Raw genomic sequence first — 25,251 nt, 5'->3', positions numbered from 1 at the left:
GTTGTTATTTCGCCTCTATCGTTTCTGATTTTGTTTATTTGGGTCCTTTCTCTTTGCTTCTTGGTGAGTCTGGCAAGAGGTTTGCCAATCTTGTTTATCCTTTCAAAGAACCAGCTCTTGGTTTCATTGATTTTCTGTATTGTTTTTTTGGTCTCTATGTCATTTATTTCTGCTCTAATCTTTATTATCTCCCTCCTTCTGCTCACTCTGGGGTTTTCTTGTTGCTCTCTTTCTAATTCTTTGAGTTGTAGAGTTAGATGATTTACTACCATTTTTTTCTTGTTTTTTTGAGATAGGCCTGTAGAGCTATAAACTTCCCTCTCAGGACTGCTTTCATTGTGTCCCATAGGTTTTGGATTGTTGTGTTTTCATTGTCATTAGTTTCCAGGATGTTTTTAATTTCTTCTTTGATCTCATTGGTACCCAACTAACCCAATCAATATTTAATAGCATGCTATTCAGCTTCCAGGTGTTTGAGTATTTTGGGTTGTTTTTATTGTAGTTTATTTCTAATATTATGCCATCGTGTTCTGCGAAGATGCTTTTTATGATTTCAATCTTTTTGAATTTGGGGATACTTTGCTTGTGACCCAATATATGGTCTATTTTTGAATATGACTTATGAGCACATGAGTAGAATGTATATTCCCTGGCTTTGGGGTGAAGTGTTCTGAAGATGTCAATTAAGTCCATCTGATCTAGTGAGTCATTTAGGATTGCTGTATGTTTGCTGATTGTTTGTCTAGAGGACTTATCCAGTGCTGTCAGTGGTGTATTAAAGTCCCCTACTATGATTGTATTGTTGTCGATCTCTCCTTTGATATCTTCCAGGAGTTTTTTAATGAATTTGGGTGCTCCTGCATTGGGTGCATATATGTTTACCAGGGTTATATCTTCTTGTTGTATTGATCCCTTTAGTATTATGAAGTGGCCTTCCTTATCTCTTGTTATGGCCTTCACTTTGAGGTCTATTTTGTCCGATATAAGTATTGCTACCCCAGCTTTCTTTTCCTTTCCATTTGCCTGAAAGATATTTTTCCATCCTTTCACTTTCCGTCTGTGTGAGTCCCTTCTAATGAGGTGGGTTTCTTGTAGACAGCAGATGTATGGGTCATGTTTTTTTTATCCATTCAGCCACTTGATGTCTTTTCATTGGAGCATTTAGTCCGTTTACGTTTAAAGTTATTATTGAGCCGAAACCGGTTTGGCTCAGTGGATAGAGCTTCAGCCTGTGGACTGGAAGGTCCCAGGTTCGATTCTGGCCAAGGGCATGTACCTGGGTTGCGGGCACATCCCCAGTGGAGGGTGTGCAGGAGGCGGCTGATCGATGTTTCTAACTCTCTATCCCTCTCCCTTCCTCTCTGTAAAAAAAATCAATAATATATATATATATATATATATATATATATATATATATATATATAAAAGATTCTGTTTCTCTCTCTGCTTTCAATAATTTTTTTCTTGTATTTAGTTTTCAGAAATTTCACTATGACATACCTTTGGGAATTTCTTTGGGTTTATCTCATTTGGGTTTTGAGTCTGTAGGTTTATATCACTTACCAAATTTGAGACGTTTTCAGCCATAATTTCTGAGTACTTTTTCTTTTTTAAAAATCTTTTTAAAATTGATTTCAAGGAGAGGGAGAGAGGGATAGAAACATCAATGATGAGAGGGAAACATCAATCGGCTGCCTCCTCCACACCCCCTACTCAGGATGAAGCCCAAAACCCAGGCATGTGCCTTGATCAGGAATTGAACCATGACCTCCTGGTTCATGGGTCAACCCTCAACCACTGAACCACACTGAGCCAAGCTTTGAGTACTTTTTCAACCACATTAGATCCTCTGTTGTCCTATAAGACCCTGAGTTTCTGTTCAATTAAAAAAACATTTTTAATAGATTTTATTTGGTAGGGGTTCTTTTTTTTTCAAATTCTATTTCTGAATTACAGTTAACATTCAATATTATTTTGTATTAGTTTCAGGTTTACGGCATAGTTGTTAAAAAATCATACACTTTACAACAAGCATGTCAAACTCACAGACGCGTGTCATAGGTTCGCCATCACTGGCCTAGCCTCTCCAACTGCTATCTCCCCATTTTGATAAATGGCTTTAACACAATTCCTATGAAAATCATAGCAAGATTTTTTGATAGATACAAACAAGATTATTCTAAAATTTATATAGAAAAGCAATTTGGAAAAGAAGAACACAATTTAAGGAAAGGGTCTACCTAATCTTAAGACTTATTACAAAACTCTAGTAATCGAGACTGTGTGGTGTTGGTGGAAGAATAGACACATAGATCAATGGAATAGAATAGAGAACCCAGAAATAGACTCACACAAACATGCCCAACTGATTTTTTACAAAGGTACAAAACCAATTCAATGGAAGAAGCACAGCCTTTCCAACAAATGGTGCTGGAGCAATTGGACAACCATGGGCTAACAACTGAACTTTGACCCAAGCTTCAAAACTTACACAAAAATAAACACAAAATAGATCACAGATTTAAATTTATAACCTAATGCAATATATTTTTTTTACTAAAAAACAAGACAAAATCTTTGGGATCTAGTATTAGACCAGTGATTTGCAACCAGTGTGCTGCAAGAGTTTTTAAAATATGCAATACCCGACCACTTAGGGCAGTGGTCGGCAAACTCATTAGTCAACAGAGCCAAATATCAACAGTACAACAACTGAAATTTCTTTTGAGAGACAAATTTTTTAAATTTAAACTATATAGGTAGGTTCATTGTTATTAATTTAACTAGAGGCCTGATGCACAAAATTCGTGCAAGAGTAGGCCTTCCTTCTTCCGGCTGCTGGCACTGGCTTCCCTCTGGCACCCAGAACCCAGGCTTCCCTCCAGCCGCTGGCATGCATCCAGGATCCAGGCTTCCCTTGCAGCCCCGGCTTCATCTGGAAGGACGTCCGGTCTAATTAGCATATTACGCTTTTATTATTATGGATTAGGGTACTCCTAAGCTGGCCTTTGCTAAAAATGTTTCATTTTATAATAATAAAGCCACCAACACAAAAGAATTACAATTCTTAATTGATGACGAAAATACCTGTAGGATTTGCAGCTGGTTGGAAAAATACAGGTAACTTTATGCTTCGAGTAGGTACTTTTGTCACCTGCGCGCGATTTGCGGACGTGACTAGCACTAACCACTGCACAAGGAGACTGCTGACTGACTGGCTCACTTAACTCCTGTATGAATCGCGTGCGCCTCCCCCGGGCTGCTTATCCCATGGCCCGCCTGCACCGAGTCTCCGGTCCGACCGATACCCCCCACTTCTAACGCCACTTCTTCAAAATAGACTCGCCCAGGCCGAAAACTGACTTCTGCCCATGGGCCACGAAGTTTCAATCGCACTGTACATGTGCGCCCGCACATGGTATTTTGTGGAAGAGCCACACTCAAGGGGCCAAAGAGCCGCATGTGGCTTGTGAGCCGCGGTTTGCCAACCACTGACTTAGGGGCACTGACCTCTTTTCCCTTATATTGTCAAATTAAAAAAAAAAAAAAAAAGACAACAGCCAACACAATAATAGTGGTTTGGTATGAATGAATCAAAATTATGCCTAATTTTTTTTGTGAGATCAGCAAAAAATATAATAATATTTGTGTGTGTGTGTGTGTGTGTGTGTGTGTGTGCTGCAGAATTTTAGCAATTATTTTATGTGTGCCAGGAAATGAAAAAGATTGAAAATTGCTGGGTAACACAAAGAGATTTGCCATAAAAACTGAACCCATAGCCCTAACGGGTTTGGCTCAGTGGAGAGCGCCAGCCTGCGGATTAAAGGGTCCCAGGTTCCATTTCAGTCAAGGGCATGTACCTTGGTTGCTGGCACATCCCCAGTAGGGGGTATGCAAGAGGCAGCTGATCGATGTTTCTCTCTCATCGATGTTTCTAACTCTTTATCCCTATCCCTTCCTCTCTGTAAAAAAAAAAAATCAATAAAATATATATATTTTTAAAAAATTGAGCCCAAAGCCCTAGCCGGTTTGGCTCAGTGGATAGAGGCCAAAGGGTCCTGGGTTTGATTCCAGTCAAGGGCACTTATCTTGGTTGCCGGATCCTCACCGGCCTGGCCCCTGATCTGGGCTTGTGCAGGAGGCAACCAATCAATGTGTTTCTCTCACATCGATGTTTCTCTCTGTCTTTCCCTCTCTCTGCTACTCTCCCTAAAGCTCAATGGAAAAATATCCTCGGGTTAGGATTAACCAAAAACAAAAAGCAAAACCCTGAACCCATAGAAGGAAAAATTGATAAACTGGACTTCATCAAAATTTAAAACTTTCACTCTGAGAAACACCAGGTAAAGAGATGAAAAGACAAGTCGCAGTGTGGGAGGAAATATTTGCAAACCACTCATCCAACAAAGAACTATTATCTAGAATATATATATTTTTAAAAATCGCAAAAACAACAGTAAAATGGGCAAATGACATAAGCATTTTACCCAAGAGGTTGTGGCACAGAGGGCGAATGAGCACATGCAAAGATGAACATGATTACCCACTAGAGAAATACAAATTAAAACCACAGTGAGATGTTACTACAGAACAGCTAAAATACAAAAAAGAAAATGACAATACCAAATGCTGGTGAGGATGCAGAGAAACTGGATCCCTCATACACAGCCAACCCTGGAAAATAGTTTCTCAAAAAAGTACACATACACTTGTGGGCATTATGGGCACTTGCACTCCTGGACATTTTCCCCTAGAGCAGTGGTTCTCAACCTTCTGGCCCTTTAAATACAGTTCCTCATGTTGCGACCCAACCATAAAATTGTTTTTGTTGCTAGTTCATAACTGTAATGTTGCTACTGTTATGAATCGTAATGTAAATATCTGATATGCAGGATGGTCTTAGGCGACCCCTGTGAAAGGGTCGTTCGACCGCCAAAGGGGTCGCGACCCACAGGTTGAGAACCTCTGCCCTAGAGGAACAAAGACTTATGGTCACATAAAAACCTGTATACGGATGTTTATAGCAGATTTATTCATAATAACACCACACTGGAAACAACCCAGATGTCCTTCAACAGGTCGCATGGCTAAAGTACAGTACATCAATATCACAGAATACTACTTAACAATAAAAAGGAATGAAATATTGATATATACAACAACTTGGACAAATGTCCACTTTCTTCATTTGTCCCAAGGGGGAGGTTGTCTCAAGGGCCTTCCAGTTTGGGAATTCAAGATACAGATGGGCAGGGTGGGACAAGATGAGAACATATTTGAAAGAGCTTAGGGCTCTAACATTTTTAATTTTAAAAGTTTAGAACTTTTAGAGACTCAAGAACAAACGTAGAGAAGTGCTTCCTGGGCATTCAAGAGAGCCCATTGTGGAAGGTGGGAAAGAAGTTTAGGGAAGGTACATTCAGTTGGTACAAACCAAGAGGTCTGCCTAGTTGTAGTGAATGACTCTAAGGACAGTGGTTGTGGCCTTTTAACAGTGAGATGAGACAGGGCGGATTTGAGACCTAAACTGAAAGGACTCTCTGCTCCCAGGAATGTAAGGAAATGTCTCTGTTCTAATACACAAAACTAAGGGTTCTCTGGTCAAGAGACCTGAAAAACTGGAAGAAGCCACAATGCCTCCCGGACAAGTCCAGTGTCAGAGCACATTCAGCTGTTGGTATAACATTTGTTGTAATTCTCACACACGACCAGTGTCTGCATTGTGTTCAGGCTTGGAAATGAAGTAGTAAGAGTCCGTGAAAAATTCTACAAGCCCAGTTGCTGCGCGAGACCTGCAAAGGCGGAACCCTGCACATAACCTGCAAAGGCTGGATTACAGGCCTAGTTTCAAACCAAGCTCTGAACCGGAAACACCTGTTGCTATGGTGTCTAATAGGGGCATGTCTAGGGTCTCCCAGCAGCCAATCCCAGTGCCAGGCGTCTTGGGGCGTGGCCATGTTGAGACAGTGGCCAATGGCAGCGCGGGCCATGAATAGTGGGCGGGCAACCAGGGTCTTAAACGAACAGAGCAGCCCGCCAGTGGAGGCTGAGATCAGCTACCTGTTAGACGGTTTGAGCAGTTGGACTGAACTGTAGCGGGTCCTCTCGCTGCCACCAAACTTCGGTTCTCGCCAGCCGTTAAACACGATGGAAGATCTGCAGCTTGAGTATCAGCGGCTGAAGCGTCGCCACCTCCGCGAGAACAAAGAGCTGCAGGACCGCATCCAGGCCATGAAGAACTCGGTCCCTAAGAACGACAAGAAGAAACGAAAGCAGTTGCTCCTTGACGTGGCCCGCCTTGAGGCCGAAATGGAGCAGAGACAACAGCGGGAACTGGAGAAGTACACAGAGCTTACCCCTGCTAGCAGCAGTCTCGATTCCGTCAGTGAGGGTCTGGCCAAGATGAATCTTGAGAACTGTCCTCCTTGCCTCTCGAGGGCCCAGAGAAGGCGCGAAAGAAGGGCGGCGCTCCAGAGAGAGCGCCAGAAGATGGCGGCGGCTGCCGCCGAGGTGGGGTACCTGGCCAGCTGTCGCCGCGACGAGGAGGAGAAGCTAGCGGTCATCCTGGAGGCCAAGAACCTGGAGATGAAGGAGATCCCGGCCGACAGCCACTGCATGTACCGCGCCATCCAAGACCAGCTGTGGTTCTCCGTGACCGTGGAGAGCCTGCGGGGCCGCACCGCCAACTACATGCGGAAGCACGCCGACGAATTCCTGCCCTTCTTCAGCGACCCCGAAACCGGCCATGTCTACACCCGCGACGACTTCTTCAACTACTGCGACAACATCGTGCACAACGCACCGTGGGGAGGCCAACTCGAGCTGAGGGCCCTGTCGCACGTCCTGCAGTGCCCCATCGAGGTGATCCAGACGGAGTCGCCCGTCCTCCTCATCGGGGAGGAGTACACCAAGAAGCCGCTCACCCTCGTCTACAGGCGCTACACCTCCAGCTTTGGCGGGGAGCACTACGACTCGGTGATGCCGGCCCAAGCCCAAGCCCAAGCCCAAGCCCAAGCCGGCGCGGTGGGGGGCGTCGCCTCGTGGTTCTTGTAGGCCGCCGCCGCCGCTGGTGCCGCCGCCGCTGGTGCCGCCGCCGCCGCCGCGTCCCCTCAGTAGGCTCTGTTGTTCCCTTTGCCTTGCTGCTCTGGTTTTTCTTTTCTTCGTCTTATTCAAAATTTAACAGCCCCGCGCGCCGCTTTTCCACCTGGTCGTTCTTCCTCCTCCCCCTTTCCGTCTTTGCCTCTTTCGCACGGTGGGGGGCAGGGACGCGGAACAGGGAAGGGATCTGTATTGCACCGCTTGAGGGGCGTCAGTTTGAAAGTCCCAAACGCATCTTGCCCTTCAGGGGTTTTGCCTCCCTGGCCGATGAGAATTGGTTATGTTACAAATAATGTGGGGGTTAAAATGGAAACTGGGTTTGATGGCATTCTTAACTTGGGGAAAAATCAGCTTAGCTCAGCATCTTCAGATTGTCCATGAATATATTGGATTACTTAGATACACTTGGCGTTTATGTACTCGAAATGCCTTGTGAATGCCTTTTGCCTAGTTCTTGGTGGGGGGAGGGATTGTTTCGTGGGCTCTTTGGGGATTCTTTTTTTCCCAAACTATAGGAGAACATTTACTTAGACAAGTTACAGAGGAAGAAGAAGTGAGTTGCAGAAGAAATGGGCTCAGGAAACAAGTTACAGAAGGAAAAGAAGGGCTGAGGAAAGGAAAAAATGCCTGGAGGAAGGTATTGGGAGGGAGCGGGCATTCTCCCTAGAATGAGCTGCCTTATTTTTTGTTCCTTTTGAGTTAAGCTAGGCTACTCAGGAGACCAGAGCTCCTTTAGTATTTTGTTTTCATAAAAACTTGTGTGGTTTCAAATTAATTGTAGTTCTGTACATGTTTGCTAAATATTAAATAGTGTTGGTTAAATGTACAAGTTAAATGTAAGTTAAATATAGATTTATATATAAATGCAAACTGATAGGCTAGATAAGACTTAACTTTAGGATGTGAAAGATACCAACTTATTTTCTTTTATTAAAAATAGGAAGGAATACAACTTTTTTCAAGTAGTGATCCATTTCATTATAGCTACAAGTGGTGTGAAGCAAAAAGAGACAAACTGATAGTGAGCTTGACTTGCTAAGGAGTGAGATCTGAACCAGTAGAGTTTCCTTTATTTTCAGAGACATTAAAAGAGTATGACTTTATTCAAGTAGTTGATTCACTTTGTTATATCTACAACTGGTATGAAGTGTGACAGGTCTGAACTTATTTTTTGTAATTCTTAGAGATAGAAAAGTTTATAAAGGAGACTTTAAATGTATCAGAGCATTTAATCCATTTTGTTATATCTGTAAATGGCATGAGGCCAAAAAGCGAGCAAGCTACTTTTGTTGATATTTGAGACTTGTTGATATTTTGAATTTGCCAAAGGAATAGTAAAAGTAAAATGGTTTTCAGTGAACAATTTTTAAAAATCTTAATCTTCAGATGCTGTATTCCAGTGAGGTTACTTAAAATCCTTTAAAAATTCTTTGTACACACCAAATGTTCTAAAATAAAAAAGTTATGCAATTTGTTTTAAAAATAAATGCAGTTTAAAAGATACTTGGTTCTGTATTTTTGTGTAGCTGACTCAGTTTATATAGAGCTTGTATCCCAGGAACTACTTCAACAAAGGAATCCTGGAGAGTTAGGGAGCAGGAGTGGGGGAGACAAATGAGGCTTCTGGGAGGAGGAATGGGCTTGTGGTCTTGGTGGTGTCTTGGAGTGCAGTGTTTCCCAGAGAAGGATTTAGGGAGGAACCTTATCTTGAGGCTGTCCTGAGTTGATTTGTTTCACTCTGGAAAACATCATGTATTGGTTTCACTTAAAGATGTTCTAATTGCTATGCATGAAAAAGAACTCCCACTTCCAAAAACTCTCCAGTCCAAGGTCACATTTCAGGAGGTAAAGAAGTGCCACTGGTTTCTTGGAGTGGGGGGGGGGGGGGGAATGTTCCCAAAATACATATATGGAAAACCTTCCAGATAACTCACTATGTAAATGTGTGTATCAGATAAGTTTCAGAGAGCCAGCTGGCTGAGAAGAGGAGATTCCTGAGAAAACCAGGTATTTGTGAAAAGAGGCCCTTTTCCAAGGATGAGAACACTGGCTGGGGAAGGTAGAATAGTCTAGGACAGGAGGCATAATCCACAGAAGGGTGCTTGGCTGGCAGGAAGGGTGAAAATTGAGGACAGGGTCAGCCTAAGAGGATGAATGGGACAGGGCAAGGGAAAGGGGACTAGGCTGGAGTGAGGAAGGGGAGACCAGCTAGGAAACAGGGTACAGGTGGTAAAGAGAGCCTGGCTAGAGGAGAGGATCTGAATGGGCTAAGGGACATAGGCACATGGATGAAGGGGACCTCACATGGGCAAAGGCTGGTGAAGAGCTCTAGAAATGGGAAGGGTGCTCTACTGGATTGGGCTGCACTGGGTGAGTGAGGAGCTACAAGTTAATAGAGGTGTCCTGGCTAGTGTAGAGGGCCTTTATGAATAAGGGGATCCAGCTGGGTAGGGGTATAGACTGGGAAAGGGCCTAGCTGCAGAAGGATTACTGGCAAGGGAAGAGGTCCAGGCTGGGGGCAGGAGCATTTAGGGCTTCTAGTAGGAGAAGGTGGCTCAACTGGAGTGGGCTGTATAGGGAGGAAAGGGAAACTTGTCTTGAGAAGAGAACTAGGCCACATTCTGAGGAAGGGATCCTGCTGGCAGGTGTGAGAGAGGTGGCGGGATAGTCAAGGATAAAACAGGACAGGAGGCTGTGTGGGGAAGGTGACACTGGAAGGAGGGATAAGCTGGTGAAGGGGCAACTTGTTGGGGCAGGAGGCCTGGTTGGAAGGGAACACTGGATGATAAAGAGGTCTTTATCACATGTGGCCCACAACAAATATTTTTGCGGCCCAGCCAATATAATGGTATGTAAGAAACGTTTTAATAAAAATTTCATAACGTAATTTTTACAATATCCTGTTATACATAATTATTAATAACGAACTACAATGTTCGCTAATGACTGATTACTATAATCGTGTTGCATTCATTTCCCTTACATGCCTTATGCTCAGGTACACCATTTCTCTCCACTAATACTAGCAGTGAATATGTTAGCAGCTGATTGCCACGTCATTAGTCTTAGACTGACTTGTTTGGTGTGCAAACAGGAAATATTTCGCTTTCGGAGAACAAGAAAATAGTTTTATTTGCGTTACGCTTATTAATTTGTGCAGTTATTCAGTGTCTGGTAAGTTAATGTTCAAGAAAAAATATTTATTTTTATTAAAGTGTTCTATTATTTTATGTTAACGATGGCTCATTTATTTCAGCCCGCTGTATTCAGCATGTCTCTATTGAAATAAACTTACGTTTCTATGAAAATTGAAGCTTTTGTTTTTTTGCGGCCCACATAAACTTAAGCCTTGTTTATTTAGCCCATGTTAGCCTTTGAGTTTGACATGCTTGCCTTACAAAGTGTTTCCCTTAATATTTCCAGTGCCCACCTGGCACCGTACACAGTTAATACAATACTATTATTATATTCCCTATGCTGTACTTTACATCCCCATTTAATACCAATTTGTACTTCTTAATCCCTTCACCTTTTTTTTTTACCCAGTCTCTCAAATCCCCTTCCCTCTGGCAACCATCACTCTGTTTTCTGCATCTATGAGTCTGTTTCAGTTTTGTTTGTTCATTTATCTTTGTTCTTTAGGTTCTACATATAAGTGAAATCCTATTGTCTTTCTGTGACTGACTTATTTCACTTAGCATAATACCTTCTAGTTCCATCCATGCTATAGCAAAAGGTAAGATTTTATTCTTTTTTCTTTTTTAGAAAGAGGAAGGGAGCCCTAGCCAGTTTGCTCGGATAGAGCATCAGCTTGAGGACTGAAGAGTCCCAGGTTGGATTCTGGTTAAGGGCATGTGCCCAGGTCGGGGGGCGTGCAGGAGGCAGCCAAGCAATGATTCTTTCTCTCATTGATGTTTCTATCTCTCTCTCTCCCTTCCTCTCTGAAATCAATAAAAATATATTTTTAAAAAAAGAAAGAAAGAAAGAAAGAGGGAGAGTGGGAAAGAGGGAGAGAGAGATCGATGTGAGAGAGAAACACCTGTTGGTTTCCTCCCATACACACCTTGACCAGGGATAGAACCCAAAACCTAGGTATGTGCCCTGATCAGGAATCAAACCCACAACCTTTTGGTATATGGGATGGCGCTCCAACCAACTGAGCAACCTTGCCAGGGCAAGGTTTCATTCTTTTTTTATGACTGAGTAGTATTCCATTCTGTATGTGTACCGCAGCCTTTTTTTAAATCTACTAGTCTATTGATGGACAGTTGGGTTGCTTCCATATCTTGGCTATTATAAATAAATGCTGCAATGAATACAGGGGTGCATATATCCTTTCAAATTAGTGTTTTGGGTTTCTTTGAATATATACCCAGAAAAGAAATTGCTAGTACATAAGGCCGTTTCATTTTTCATTTTTTGAGGATGCTCCATACTATTTTCCACAGTGGCTGCACCAGTCTGCATTCCCACAAACAGTGCACAAAGGTTCCCTTTTCTCCACATCCTCACCAGCACTTGTTGTTTGTTGATTTATTGATGATCACCATTCTGACAGGTGTGAGGTGGTATCTCATTGTAGTTTTAATTTGTAATTCTCTGATGATTACTAATGTTGAGCATCTTTTCATATGTCTATTGGCCATCTATATGTCCTCTTTGGAGAAATGGCTATTTAGATCCTTTGCTTAGTTTTTAACTGGATTTTTTTTTTTTTTTTTTGGTGTTGAGTTGTATGAGTTCTGTATAAATTTTGGATAATAACCTCTTACCAGGTGTATGTTGGTGAAGAACATGTTCTCCCATTCACTAGGTTGTCTTTGCATTTTGTTGGTGGTTTTCTTTGCTGTGCAAAACATGTTTTAGTTTGTTGTTTGTTTGTTTGAGAATCATTGATTGGCTGCCTCCTGCATGCCCCCTACTGGGGATTGAGCCTGCAACCCCGGCATGTGCCCTTTACCAGAATCGTACCTGGGACCCTTGAGTCCACAGGCCCATGCTCTACTCACTGAGCAAAACCAGCTAGGGCTGTTTTAGTTTTATGTAGTCCCATTTGTTTATTTTTCTTTTGTTTTCCTTGCCTGAGGAGATGTATCAGAAAAAGTATTGCTAAAAGAGATGTCAGAGAGTTGACTGCCTATGTTTTCTTCTAGGGGTTTTATGGTTTTGAGTCCTGCAATAAAGTCTTTAATCCATTTTGAGTTTTATTCTTATATATGGTGTAAGAAAATGGTCTAGGGCTGTGGTTGGCAAACTCCGGCTCGCGAGCCACATGCGGTTCTTTGGCCCCTTGAGCGTGGCTCTTCCTAAGCCTTAGGAGCACCCTAATTAAGTTAATAACAATGTACCTACCTATATAGTTTAAGTTTAAAAAATTTGGCTCTCAAAAGAAATTTCAATCACTGTACTGTTGATATTTGGCTCTGTTGACTAATGAGTTTGGCAACCACTGGTCTACGGTAATTTTTTTGCATGTATCTTAGACTTTATTTTTAGAGCAGTTTTAGGTTCACAGCAAAATTAAATGGAAAGTACACAGTGTTCCCATATACCCCTGCCTCCACACAGCAATAGCCTCTCCAACCATCAACATCTTTTTTTTCCCGTTCTTTTTTTTTTAAATTAAATCTTTATTGTTCAGATTATTACAGTTGTTCCTCTTTTTTCCCTCCATAGCTCCCTCTACCGGGTTCCCACCCCACCCTCGGCCCTTACCCCCCCCCCCCCCCACTGTCCTCATCCATAGGTGTACGATTTTTGTCCAGTCTCTTGCGGCACCCCCCACACCCTTTCCCCCCGAGAATAGTCAGTCCACTCCCTTTCTATGCCCCTGATTCTATTATAGTCACCAGTTTATTCTGTTCATCAGATTATTTATTCACTTGATTTTTAGATTCACTTGTTGATAGATGTGTATTTGTTGTTCATAATTTGTATCTTTACCTTTTTCTTCTTCCTCTTCTTAAAGGATACCTTTCAGCATCTACACTAATAAAAGAGAAAAATGGTAATTGGCGTACGACGCTACCCTTTTCATTGGCTAATCAGGGCTATATGCAAATTAACTGCCAACTAAGATTGGCAGTTAACTGCCAACTAAGATGGAGGTTAACTGCCAACAAATGGCGGCTAATTTGTATATGTAGGCACAATGCAGGGAGGCAAAAGGGAAAGCAGGAAGAAGCCCCCTGACACTGACAGGGATAGGAAACCCAGGGGGGAGCTAAGAGCTGGGGGGCAGGGCAAAGGCGGCCCTGGGGCCGCCTTTGCCCTGCCCCCCAGCCACGATCGGAGAATCAGGTGCCTTTTCCGCCCTGGCCAGTGATAGCAGGAAGTAGGGGTGGAGCCAGCGATGGGAGCTGGGCACGGTCGAAGCTGGCAGTCCCAGGAGCTAGGGGTCCCTTGCCTAGGCCTAAAGCGAAGCCCACGATCGCGGCGCCCCCCGCTGCCACTGCAGGTCCCCGCTGCCCGGGCCGGACGCCTAGGCCAGAGGCGTTAGGCCTGGGCAGGGGCGGAGCCTGCAACCACAGGGAGCTGGGGGTCCCCTGCCCAGGCCTGACACCTCTGCCGGAGGCCTCAGGCCTGGTCAAGGGGCCGATCCGGTGATTGGTGATCGGAGGGTGATGAGGGTCAACTCCTCTGGCCGAGGCATCAGGCCAGGGTAGGGGGGCTGAGCCGGGAATTGGGGGGATATGATGGTCCCCTTGCCCAGGCCTGAAGCCTGGGTCAGAGGCGTCAGGCTTGGGCGGGGGGTGGAGCAAGCGATCAGAGGGAGATGGGGGTCCCCTGCCCAGGCATGATTCCTGGGCCAGAGGCCTCAGGCCTGGGCGGGGGCCAGAGCCAGTGATCGGGGGGAGATGGGGGTCCCCTGTCCAAGCCTGACACCTCTGGCGGAGGCGTCAGGCCTGGGCAAGGGGCCAATCAGGCGATTGGAGGGTAATGGGGGTCTACGACTCTGGCCGAGGCATCAGGCCTGGGCAAGGGGCAGAGCCAGTGATGGGGGGAAATGAGGGTTCCCTGCCCAGGCCTGACGCCTCTGTCAGAGGCGTCAGGCCAGGGCAAGGGGCCGATCCTGCGATTGGAGGGTGATGGGGGTCAACGCCTGAGGGCTCCCAGTATGTGAGAGGGGGCAGGCTGGGCTGAGGGACACTCCCGCCCCCCCCCCCACACCCAGTGCACGAATTTCGTGCACCGGGCCCCTAGTTTCATATAATACTGGTTTGGTGGTGATGAACTCCTTTAGCTTTTTCTTTCTTTTTTTTTTTTTATTGCTTAAAGTAATACAAAGGGTATTACATATGTGTCCATTTTTTCCCCCCGCCCTAGACAGTCCCCTAGACTCCCCTATCCCCCAGTGTCTTATGTCCATTGGTTATGCTTATATGCATGCATACAAGTCCTTTGGTTGATCTCTTACCCCCCTACCTCCTGTCCCCCACCCCTCCCCGGCCTTCCCGCTGCAGTTTGGCAATCTGTTTGAGGCAGCTCTGCCTCTGTATCTATTATTGTTCAAAAGTTTATAATGGTCTCTATTATCCATGAATGAGTGAGGTCATGTGGTATTTTTCCTTCATTGACTGGCTTATTTCACTTAGCATAATGCTCTCCAGTTCCATCCATGACGTTGCAAATGGTAAGAGTTCCTTCCTTTTTAGAGCAGCATAGTATTCCATCGTGTAGATGTACCACAGTTTTCTAATCCATTCATCTACTGATGGGCACTTAGGCTGTTTCCAGATCTTAGCTATGGTGAATTGTGCTGCTATGAACATAGTGGTGCATATATCCTTTCTGATTGGTGTTTCTGGTTTCTTGGGATATATTCCTTCAGTTTTTTGAGGAAACTCCATACTGTCTTCCATAGTGGCTGCACCAGTCTGCATTCCCACCAGCAGTGCACAAGTGTTCCTTTTTCTCCACATCCTCTCCAGCACTTGTCATTTGTTGATTTGTTGATGATAGCCAGTCTGACAGGTGTGAGATGGTACCTCATTGTTGTTTTGATTTGCATCTCTCGGATGATTAGTGACTTTGAGCATGTTTTCATATGTCTCTTGGCTTTCTGAATGTCCTCTTTTGAAAGGTGTCTATTTAGGTCCTTTGCCCATTTTTTGATTGGATTGTTTATCTTCCTTTTGTTAAGTTGTATGAGTTCCCTATAAATTTTGGAGATTAGGCCCTTATCAGATATGACATTGGCAAATATGTTTTCCCACACAGTGGGTTTTCTCGTTGTTTTGTTGATGGTTTCTTTTGCTGTGCAGAAGCTTTTTATTTTGATGTAGTCCCATTTGTTCATTTTCTCTTTAGTTTCAAGTGCCCTAGGAGCTGTATCAGTGAAGAAACTGCTTCGGCATATGTCTGAGATTTTGTTGCCTTTGGATTCTTCTAGAATTTTTATGGTTTCCTGCCGTACATTTAAGTCCTTTATCCATTTTGAGTTTATTTTTGTGTATGGTGTAAGTTGATGGTCTAGTTTCATTTTCTTGCATATATCTGTCCAATTTTCCCAACACCATTTATTGAAGAGACTATCTTGGCTCCATTGTATGTTCTTGCCTCCTTTGTCAAATATGAATTGAGCATACTGGTTCGGGCTGATTTCTGGGCTCTCTATTCTATTCCATTGATCTATATGCCTGTTCTTGTGCCAGTACCAGGCAGTTTTGAGAACAGTGCCTTTGTAATACAACTTGATACCTGGTATTGAGATCCCACCTACTTTGTTCTTTTTCAGGATTGCTGCAGCTATTCGGGGTCTTTTTTTATTCCAGATGAATTTTTGGAGAGTTCGTTCTAGATCTATGAAGTATGCCGTTGGTATTTTATTTTATTTTATTTATTTATTTATTTATTTATATTATTTTTTTAATTTAAAACTTTATTGTTCAGATTATTACATTTGTTCCTCTTTTTCCCCCCATAACTCCCCTCCTCCCAGTTCCCGCCCCACCCTCCGCCCTCACTCCCCACCCACTGTCCTCATCCATAGGTGCACGATTTTTGTCCAGTCTCTTCCCGCATCTCCCACACCCCTTTCCCCCCCAAGAATAGTCAGTCCATTCCCTTTCTATGTCCCTGATTCTATTATAATCACCAGTTCATTCTGTTCATCAGATTATTTATTCACTTGATTCTTAGATTCACTTGTTGATAGATGCATATTTGTTGTTCATAATTTGTATCTTTACCTTTTTCTTCCTCTTCCTCTTCTTAAAGGATACCTTTCAGCATTTCATATAATCCTGGTTTGGTGGTGATGAACTCCTTTAGCTTTTCCTTATCTGTGAAGCTCTTTATCTGACCTTCAATTCTGAATGATAACTTTGCTGGATAAAGTAATCTTGGCTGTAGGTTCTTGGTATTCATCACTTTGAATATTTCTTGCCACTCCCTTCTGGCCTGCAAAGTTTCTGTTGAGAAATCAGCTGACAGTCGTATGGGTATTCCCTTGTAGGTAACTGACTGTCTTTCTCTTGCTGCTTTTAAGATTCTCTCTTTGTCTTTTGCTCTTGGCATTTTAATTATGATGTGTCTTGGTGTGGTCCTCTTTGGATTCCTTTTGTTTGGGGTTCTCCGCCCTTCTTGGACCTGTAAGTCCATTTCTTTCACCAGGTGGGGGAAGTTTTCTGTCATTATTTCTTCAAATAGGTTTTCAATATCTTGCTCTCTCTCATCTTCTGGCACCCCTATAATTCTGATGTTGGTACGCTGGAAGCTGTCCCAGAGGCTCCTTACACTATCCTCGCATTTTTGGATTCTTTTTTCATTCCGCCCCTCCGGTTGGGTGTTTTATGCTTCCTCGCATTTCAAATCATTGACTTGATTCTTGCGCTCCTCTGGTCTGCTGTCGGGAGTCTGTATAATATTCATTATTTCAGTCCGTGTATGCTTAATTTCTAGTTGGTTCCCCATCATAACATCGAGGGTCTCATTAGTTTTCTTGTAGATCTCATTAAGTTTATCGGCGGCTTCCAAACAGTTCTTGAGAGACCTTAAAAGTGTGGTTCTGAACTCTATATCTTCCATTGACAATTTTGTCCTGTTTCTTTGTCTCCGCATTTTGTTATGCTTTCTTGGTGCACCCCCTAGTGGTCTTTGTGCACAGTCTTGTAGTTAAGCCTTGATTGTTGTAGCTAATACCAGGGAGGGTTTGACCTCCAGGCCAAGTGGCTGTGAGAATCAGCTGTGTCTGCAGTGAGAGAACTTCTGTCCTCTAGGGAGGTGCTAATCTAGCCTTTGCCTGAGGCTATCCGGCAAATGCCTCTATGCAGGGCTTGGGGGGGGGGGGACGGGCGGGTTGCACAGGATCAACAGGGTGGGCCGGAGAGAGCAGTTGTGGCGGCTCTCAGTCCTGTCCCCAGGGGCTCTGCCTCTCTGAGTCCCAGCACCCGCTGCAGACCTCAGAGAGAAAGCTGCACTCGCTCTGACTGAAGCCAGACAGTCCCGCTTCTCCCGTTTGAGTCTGGGTCCCTAAAGACTCGCCCGTATCTGGAGCTCAGAGTCTGCGACTCCTTCCTGATTGAAAACGCCAACCGCGCACTCCGCTGCCAGCCCGCTCTGCGCACTCCGCACCTCAGAATTTGATTTCAGTACTGCGCCTCCTCTGAGTGTCCGTATGCGTTTCTCTTTCCTCCTAGTTGTAGGACTTCCACTCAGCCAGTGTTCCTGTGGTTCTGGGTGATGTCCGTTCCGTCTTTTTCTGCCGTTGGTATTTTAATGGGAAGTGGTTGAATTTATAGATTGCTTTGGGTAGTATGGACATTTTAATGATGTTGATTCTACCAATCCATGAACACGGTATGTTCTTCTATCTGTTTATGTCTTCCTCTATATCTTTTTTCAATGTCCTGTAGTTTTCTGAGTAGAGGTCTTTTACCTCTTTACTTAAGTTTATTCCTAGGTAGCTTAATTTTTTTGGTGCGATGGTAAACGGGACTGTTTTTATAATCTCTCTTTCTGAAAGTTCACTATTGGTGTATAGAAATGCCTCAGATTTCTTGGGGTTAATTTTGTATCCTGCTACATTGCCAAATTCATGTATTCAGTCTAGTAGCTTTTTGATGGATGGAGTCTCTAGGGTTTTGTATGTATAATGTGATGTCGTCTGCAAATAAGGACAGTTTTACTTCCTCTTTTCCAATTTGGATGCCTTTTATTTCTTCTTCTTGCCTAATTGCAATGGCTAACACTTCCAGTACTATGTTGAACAGGAGTGGTGAGAGTGGGCATCCCTGTCTTGTTCCTGTTCTTAGGGGAAATGGTGTTAGTTTTTGTCCATTGAGTATGATGTTGGCTGTGGGCCTGTCATATTTGGCTTTTATTATGTTGAGGTATGATCCTTCTACTCCCGCCTTACTGAGAGTTTTTATCAAAAATGGGTGTGGAATTTTGTCAAATGCTTTTTCTGCATCAATTGATATGACCATGTGGTTTTTTTCTTTCAATTTGTTTATGTGACGTATCACGTTTATTGATTTGCGGATATTGTACCATCCTTGCATCCCTGGGATGAATCCTACTTGGTCATGGTGTATGATCTTTCTGATGTACTGCTGGATCCGATTTGCTAAGATTTTGTTGAGGATTTTGGCATCTATGTTCATGAGGGATATTGGCCTGTAATTCTCTTTCATTGTGTTGTCTTTACCTGGTTTGGGTATTAGGGTGATGCTGGCTTCATAGAATGAGCTTGGAAGTGTTCCTTCCTCTTGAATTTTTTGTAGTAGTCTGAGGAGGATAGGTTTTAGTTCTTTCTTGAATGATTGGTAAAACTCCCCTGTGAAGCCGTCTGGTCCTGGGCTTTTGTTTGATGGAAGCTTTTTGATGACTGCTTCAATTTCTTCCATAGTTATTGGCCTATTGAGATTTTTAGATTCTTCCTGATTGAGTTTTGGAATGTTGTATTTTTCTAGGAATTTGTCCATTTCCTCCAGGTTGTCTAGTTTGTTGGAGTAGAGCTGTCTGTCCATAGTATTTTTTAACAATCATTTGTATTTCTGTGGGGTCTGTTGTTATTTCGCCTCTATCGTTTCTGATTTTGTTTATTTGGGTCCTTTCTCTTTGCTTCTTGGTGAGTCTGGCAAGAGGTTTGCCAATCTTGTTTATCCTTTCAAAGAACCAGCTCTTGGTTTCATTGATTTTCTGTATTGTTTTTTTGGTCTCTATGTCATTTATTTCTGCTCTAATCTTTATTATCTCCCTCCTTCTGCTCACTCTGGGGTTTTCTTGTTGCTCTCTTTCTAATTCTTTGAGTTGTAGAGTTAGATGATTTACTACCATTTTTTTCTTGTTTTTTTGAGATAGGCCTGTAGAGCTATAAACTTCCCTCTCAGGACTGCTTTCATTGTGTCCCATAGGTTTTGGATTGTTGTGTTTTCATTGTCATTAGTTTCCAGGATGTTTTTAATTTCTTCTTTGATCTCATTGGTACCCAACTAACCCAATCAATATTTAATAGCATGCTATTCAGCTTCCAGGTGTTTGAGTATTTTGGGTTGTTTTTATTGTAGTTTATTTCTAATATTATGCCATCGTGTTCTGCGAAGATGCTTTTTATGATTTCAATCTTTTTGAATTTGGGGATACTTTGCTTGTGACCCAATATATGGTCTATTTTTGAATATGACTTATGAGCACATGAGTAGAATGTATATTCCCTGGCTTTGGGGTGAAGTGTTCTGAAGATGTCAATTAAGTCCATCTGATCTAGTGAGTCATTTAGGATTGCTGTATGTTTGCTGATTGTTTGTCTAGAGGACTTATCCAGTGCTGTCAGTGGTGTATTAAAGTCCCCTACTATGATTGTATTGTTGTCGATCTCTCCTTTGATATCTTCCAGGAGTTTTTTAATGAATTTGGGTGCTCCTGCATTGGGTGCATATATGTTTACCAGGGTTATATCTTCTTGTTGTATTGATCCCTTTAGTATTATGAAGTGGCCTTCCTTATCTCTTGTTATGGCCTTCACTTTGAGGTCTATTTTGTCCGATATAAGTATTGCTACCCCAGCTTTCTTTTCCTTTCCATTTGCCTGAAAGATATTTTTCCATCCTTTCACTTTCCGTCTGTGTGAGTCCCTTCTAATGAGGTGGGTTTCTTGTAGACAGCAGATGTATGGGTCATGTTTTTTTTATCCATTCAGCCACTTGATGTCTTTTCATTGGAGCATTTAGTCCGTTTACGTTTAAAGTTATTATTGAGCCGAAACCGGTTTGGCTCAGTGGATAGAGCTTCAGCCTGTGGACTGGAAGGTCCCAGGTTCGATTCTGGCCAAGGGCATGTACCTGGGTTGCGGGCACATCCCCAGTGGAGGGTGTGCAGGAGGCGGCTGATCGATGTTTCTAACTCTCTATCCCTCTCCCTTCCTCTCTGTAAAAAAAATCAATAATATATATATATATATATATATATATATATATATATATATATATAAAAGATTCTGTTTCTCTCTCTGCTTTCAATAATTTTTTTCTTGTATTTAGTTTTCAGAAATTTCACTATGACATACCTTTGGGAATTTCTTTGGGTTTATCTCATTTGGGTTTTGAGTCTGTAGGTTTATATCACTTACCAAATTTGAGACGTTTTCAGCCATAATTTCTGAGTACTTTTTCTTTTTTAAAAATCTTTTTAAAATTGATTTCAAGGAGAGGGAGAGAGGGATAGAAACATCAATGATGAGAGGGAAACATCAATCGGCTGCCTCCTCCACACCCCCTACTCAGGATGAAGCCCAAAACCCAGGCATGTGCCTTGATCAGGAATTGAACCATGACCTCCTGGTTCATGGGTCAACCCTCAACCACTGAACCACACTGAGCCAAGCTTTGAGTACTTTTTCAACCACATTAGATCCTCTGTTGTCCTATAAGACCCTGAGTTTCTGTTCAATTAAAAAAACATTTTTAATAGATTTTATTTGGTAGGGGTTCTTTTTTTTTCAAATTCTATTTCTGAATTACAGTTAACATTCAATATTATTTTGTATTAGTTTCAGGTTTACGGCATAGTTGTTAAAAAATCATACACTTTACAACAAGCATGTCAAACTCACAGACGCGTGTCATAGGTTCGCCATCACTGGCCTAGCCTCTCCAACTGCTATCTCCCCATTTTGATAAATGGCTTTAACACAATTCCTATGAAAATCATAGCAAGATTTTTTGATAGATACAAACAAGATTATTCTAAAATTTATATAGAAAAGCAATTTGGAAAAGAAGAACACAATTTAAGGAAAGGGTCTACCTAATCTTAAGACTTATTACAAAACTCTAGTAATCGAGACTGTGTGGTGTTGGTGGAAGAATAGACACATAGATCAATGGAATAGAATAGAGAACCCAGAAATAGACTCACACAAACATGCCCAACTGATTTTTTACAAAGGTACAAAACCAATTCAATGGAAGAAGCACAGCCTTTCCAACAAATGGTGCTGGAGCAATTGGACAACCATGGGCTAACAACTGAACTTTGACCCAAGCTTCAAAACTTACACAAAAATAAACACAAAATAGATCACAGATTTAAATTTATAACCTAATGCAATATATTTTTTTTACTAAAAAACAAGACAAAATCTTTGGGATCTAGTATTAGACCAGTGATTTGCAACCAGTGTGCTGCAAGAGTTTTTAAAATATGCAATACCCGACCACTTAGGGCAGTGGTCGGCAAACTCATTAGTCAACAGAGCCAAATATCAACAGTACAACAATTGAAATTTCTTTTGAGAGACAAATTTTTTAAATTTAAACTATATAGGTAGGTTCATTGTTATTAATTTAACTAGAGGCCTGATGCACAAAATTCGTGCAAGAGTAGGCCTTCCTTCTTCCGGCTGCTGGCACTGGCTTCCCTCTGGCACCCAGAACCCAGGCTTCCCTCCAGCCGCTGGCATGCATCCAGGATCCAGGCTTCCCTTGCAGCCCCGGCTTCATCTGGAAGGACGTCCGGTCTAATTAGCATATTACGCTTTTATTATTATGGATTAGGGTACTCCTAAGCTGGCCTTTGCTAAAAATGTTTCATTTTATAATAATAAAGCCACCAACACAAAAGAATTACAATTCTTAATTGATGACGAAAATACCTGTAGGATTTGCAGCTGGTTGGAAAAATACAGGTAACTTTATGCTTCGAGTAGGTACTTTTGTCACCTGCGCGCGATTTGCGGACGTGACTAGCACTAACCACTGCACAAGGAGACTGCTGACTGACTGGCTCACTTAACTCCTGTATGAATCGCGTGCGCCTCCCCCGGGCTGCTTATCCCATGGCCCGCCTGCACCGAGTCTCCGGTCCGACCGATACCCCCCACTTCTAACGCCACTTCTTCAAAATAGACTCGCCCAGGCCGAAAACTGACTTCTGCCCATGGGCCACGAAGTTTCAATCGCACTGTACATGTGCGCCCGCACATGGTATTTTGTGGAAGAGCCACACTCAAGGGGCCAAAGAGCCGCATGTGGCTTGTGAGCCGCGGTTTGCCAACCACTGACTTAGGGGCACTGACCTCTTTTCCCTTATATTGTCAAATTAAAAAAAAAAAAAAAAAGACAACAGCCAACACAATAATAGTGGTTTGGTATGAATGAATCAAAATTATGCCTAATTTTTTTTGTGAGATCAGCAAAAAATATAATAATATTTGTGTGTGTGTGTGTGTGTGTGTGTGTGCTGCAGAATTTTAGCAATTATTTTATGTGTGCCAGGAAATGAAAAAGATTGAAAATTGCTGGGTAACACAAAGAGATTTGCCATAAAAACTGAACCCATAGCCCTAACGGGTTTGGCTCAGTGGAGAGCGCCAGCCTGCGGATTAAAGGGTCCCAGGTTCCATTTCAGTCAAGGGCATGTACCTTGGTTGCTGGCACATCCCCAGTAGGGGGTATGCAAGAGGCAGCTGATCAATGTTTCTCTCTCATCGATGTTTCTAACTCTTTATCCCTATCCCTTCCTCTCTGTAAAAAAAAAAAATCAATAAAATATATATATTTTTAAAAAATTGAGCCCAAAGCCCTAGCCGGTTTGGCTCAGTGGATAGAGGCCAAAGGGTCCTGGGTTTGATTCCAGTCAAGGGCACTTATCTTGGTTGCCGGATCCTCACCGGCCTGGCCCCTGATCTGGGCTTGTGCAGGAGGCAACCAATCAATGTGTTTCTCTCACATCGATGTTTCTCTCTGTCTTTCCCTCTCTCTGCTACTCTCCCTAAAGCTCAAAGGAAAAATATCCTCGGGTTAGGATTAACCAAAAACAAAAAGCAAAACCCTGAACCCATAGAAGGAAAAATTGATAAACTGGACTTCATCAAAATTTAAAACTTTCACTCTGAGAAACACCAGGTAAAGAGATGAAAAGACAAGTCGCAGTGTGGGAGGAAATATTTGCAAACCACTCATCCAACAAAGAACTATTATCTAGAATATATATATTTTTAAAAATCGCAAAAACAACAGTAAAATGGGCAAATGACATAAGCATTTTACCCAAGAGGTTGTGGCACAGAGGGCGAATGAGCACATGCAAAGATGAACATGATTACCCACTAGAGAAATACAAATTAAAACCACAGTGAGATGTTACTACAGAACAGCTAAAATACAAAAAAGAAAATGACAATACCAAATGCTGGTGAGGATGCAGAGAAACTGGATCCCTCATACACAGCCAACCCTGGAAAATAGTTTCTCAAAAAAGTACACATACACTTGTGGGCATTATGGGCACTTGCACTCCTGGACATTTTCCCCTAGAGCAGTGGTTCTCAACCTTCTGGCCCTTTAAATACAGTTCCTCATGTTGCGACCCAACCATAAAATTGTTTTTGTTGCTAGTTCATAACTGTAATGTTGCTACTGTTATGAATCGTAATGTAAATATCTGATATGCAGGATGGTCTTAGGCGACCCCTGTGAAAGGGTCGTTCGACCGCCAAAGGGGTCGCGACCCACAGGTTGAGAACCTCTGCCCTAGAGGAACAAAGACTTATGGTCACATAAAAACCTGTATACGGATGTTTATAGCAGATTTATTCATAATAACACCACACTGGAAACAACCCAGATGTCCTTCAACAGGTCGCATGGCTAAAGTACAGTACATCAATATCACAGAATACTACTTAACAATAAAAAGGAATGAAATATTGATATATACAACAACTTGGACAAATGTCCACTTTCTTCATTTGTCCCAAGGGGGAGGTTGTCTCAAGGGCCTTCCAGTTTGGGAATTCAAGATACAGATGGGCAGGGTGGGACAAGATGAGAACATATTTGAAAGAGCTTAGGGCTCTAACATTTTTAATTTTAAAAGTTTAGAACTTTTAGAGACTCAAGAACAAACGTAGAGAAGTGCTTCCTGGGCATTCAAGAGAGCCCATTGTGGAAGGTGGGAAAGAAGTTTAGGGAAGGTACATTCAGTTGGTACAAACCAAGAGGTCTGCCTAGTTGTAGTGAATGACTCTAAGGACAGTGGTTGTGGCCTTTTAACAGTGAGATGAGACAGGGCGGATTTGAGACCTAAACTGAAAGGACTCTCTGCTCCCAGGAATGTAAGGAAATGTCTCTGTTCTAATACACAAAACTAAGGGTTCTCTGGTCAAGAGACCTGAAAAACTGGAAGAAGCCACAATGCCTCCCGGACAAGTCCAGTGTCAGAGCACATTCAGCTGTTGGTATAACATTTGTTGTAATTCTCACACACGACCAGTGTCTGCATTGTGTTCAGGCTTGGAAATGAAGTAGTAAGAGTCCGTGAAAAATTCTACAAGCCCAGTTGCTGCGCGAGACCTGCAAAGGCGGAACCCTGCACATAACCTGCAAAGGCTGGATTACAGGCCTAGTTTCAAACCAAGCTCTGAACCGGAAACACCTGTTGCTATGGTGTCTAATAGGGGCATGTCTAGGGTCTCCCAGCAGCCAATCCCAGTGCCAGGCGTCTTGGGGCGTGGCCATGTTGAGACAGTGGCCAATGGCAGCGCGGGCCATGAATAGTGGGCGGGCAACCAGGGTCTTAAACGAACAGAGCAGCCCGCCAGTGGAGGCTGAGATCAGCTACCTGTTAGACGGTTTGAGCAGTTGGACTGAACTGTAGCGGGTCCTCTCGCTGCCACCAAACTTCGGTTCTCGCCAGCCGTTAAACACG

The 25,251-nt window shown here is 42.9% G+C and overlaps 1 protein-coding gene across 1 annotated transcript; it reads left to right on the top strand.

Annotated features, from left to right (window-relative positions):
- Positions 1 to 6,147: 6,147 nt before the first annotated feature.
- LOC308510803 (OTU domain-containing protein 6A-like) lies at positions 6,148 to 7,053 on the top strand (the record flags this gene model as incomplete). Its single annotated transcript, XM_081080842.1, has 1 exon — positions 6,148 to 7,053. The coding sequence occupies one exon, from the start codon at positions 6,148 to 6,150 to the stop codon at positions 7,051 to 7,053; it is 906 nt and encodes a 301-aa protein (XP_080936968.1).
- Between the last annotated feature and the right edge of the window lie 18,198 nt (positions 7,054 to 25,251).

The sequence above is a fragment of the Myotis nattereri genome (genome assembly GCF_964212035.1).
Source record: "Myotis nattereri genome assembly, chromosome: X".
NCBI lineage: Eukaryota > Metazoa > Chordata > Mammalia > Chiroptera > Vespertilionidae > Myotis > Myotis nattereri.
Note: the sequence above shows the minus strand (reverse complement) of the source record. Positions and strands in the feature narration are given on the sequence as shown.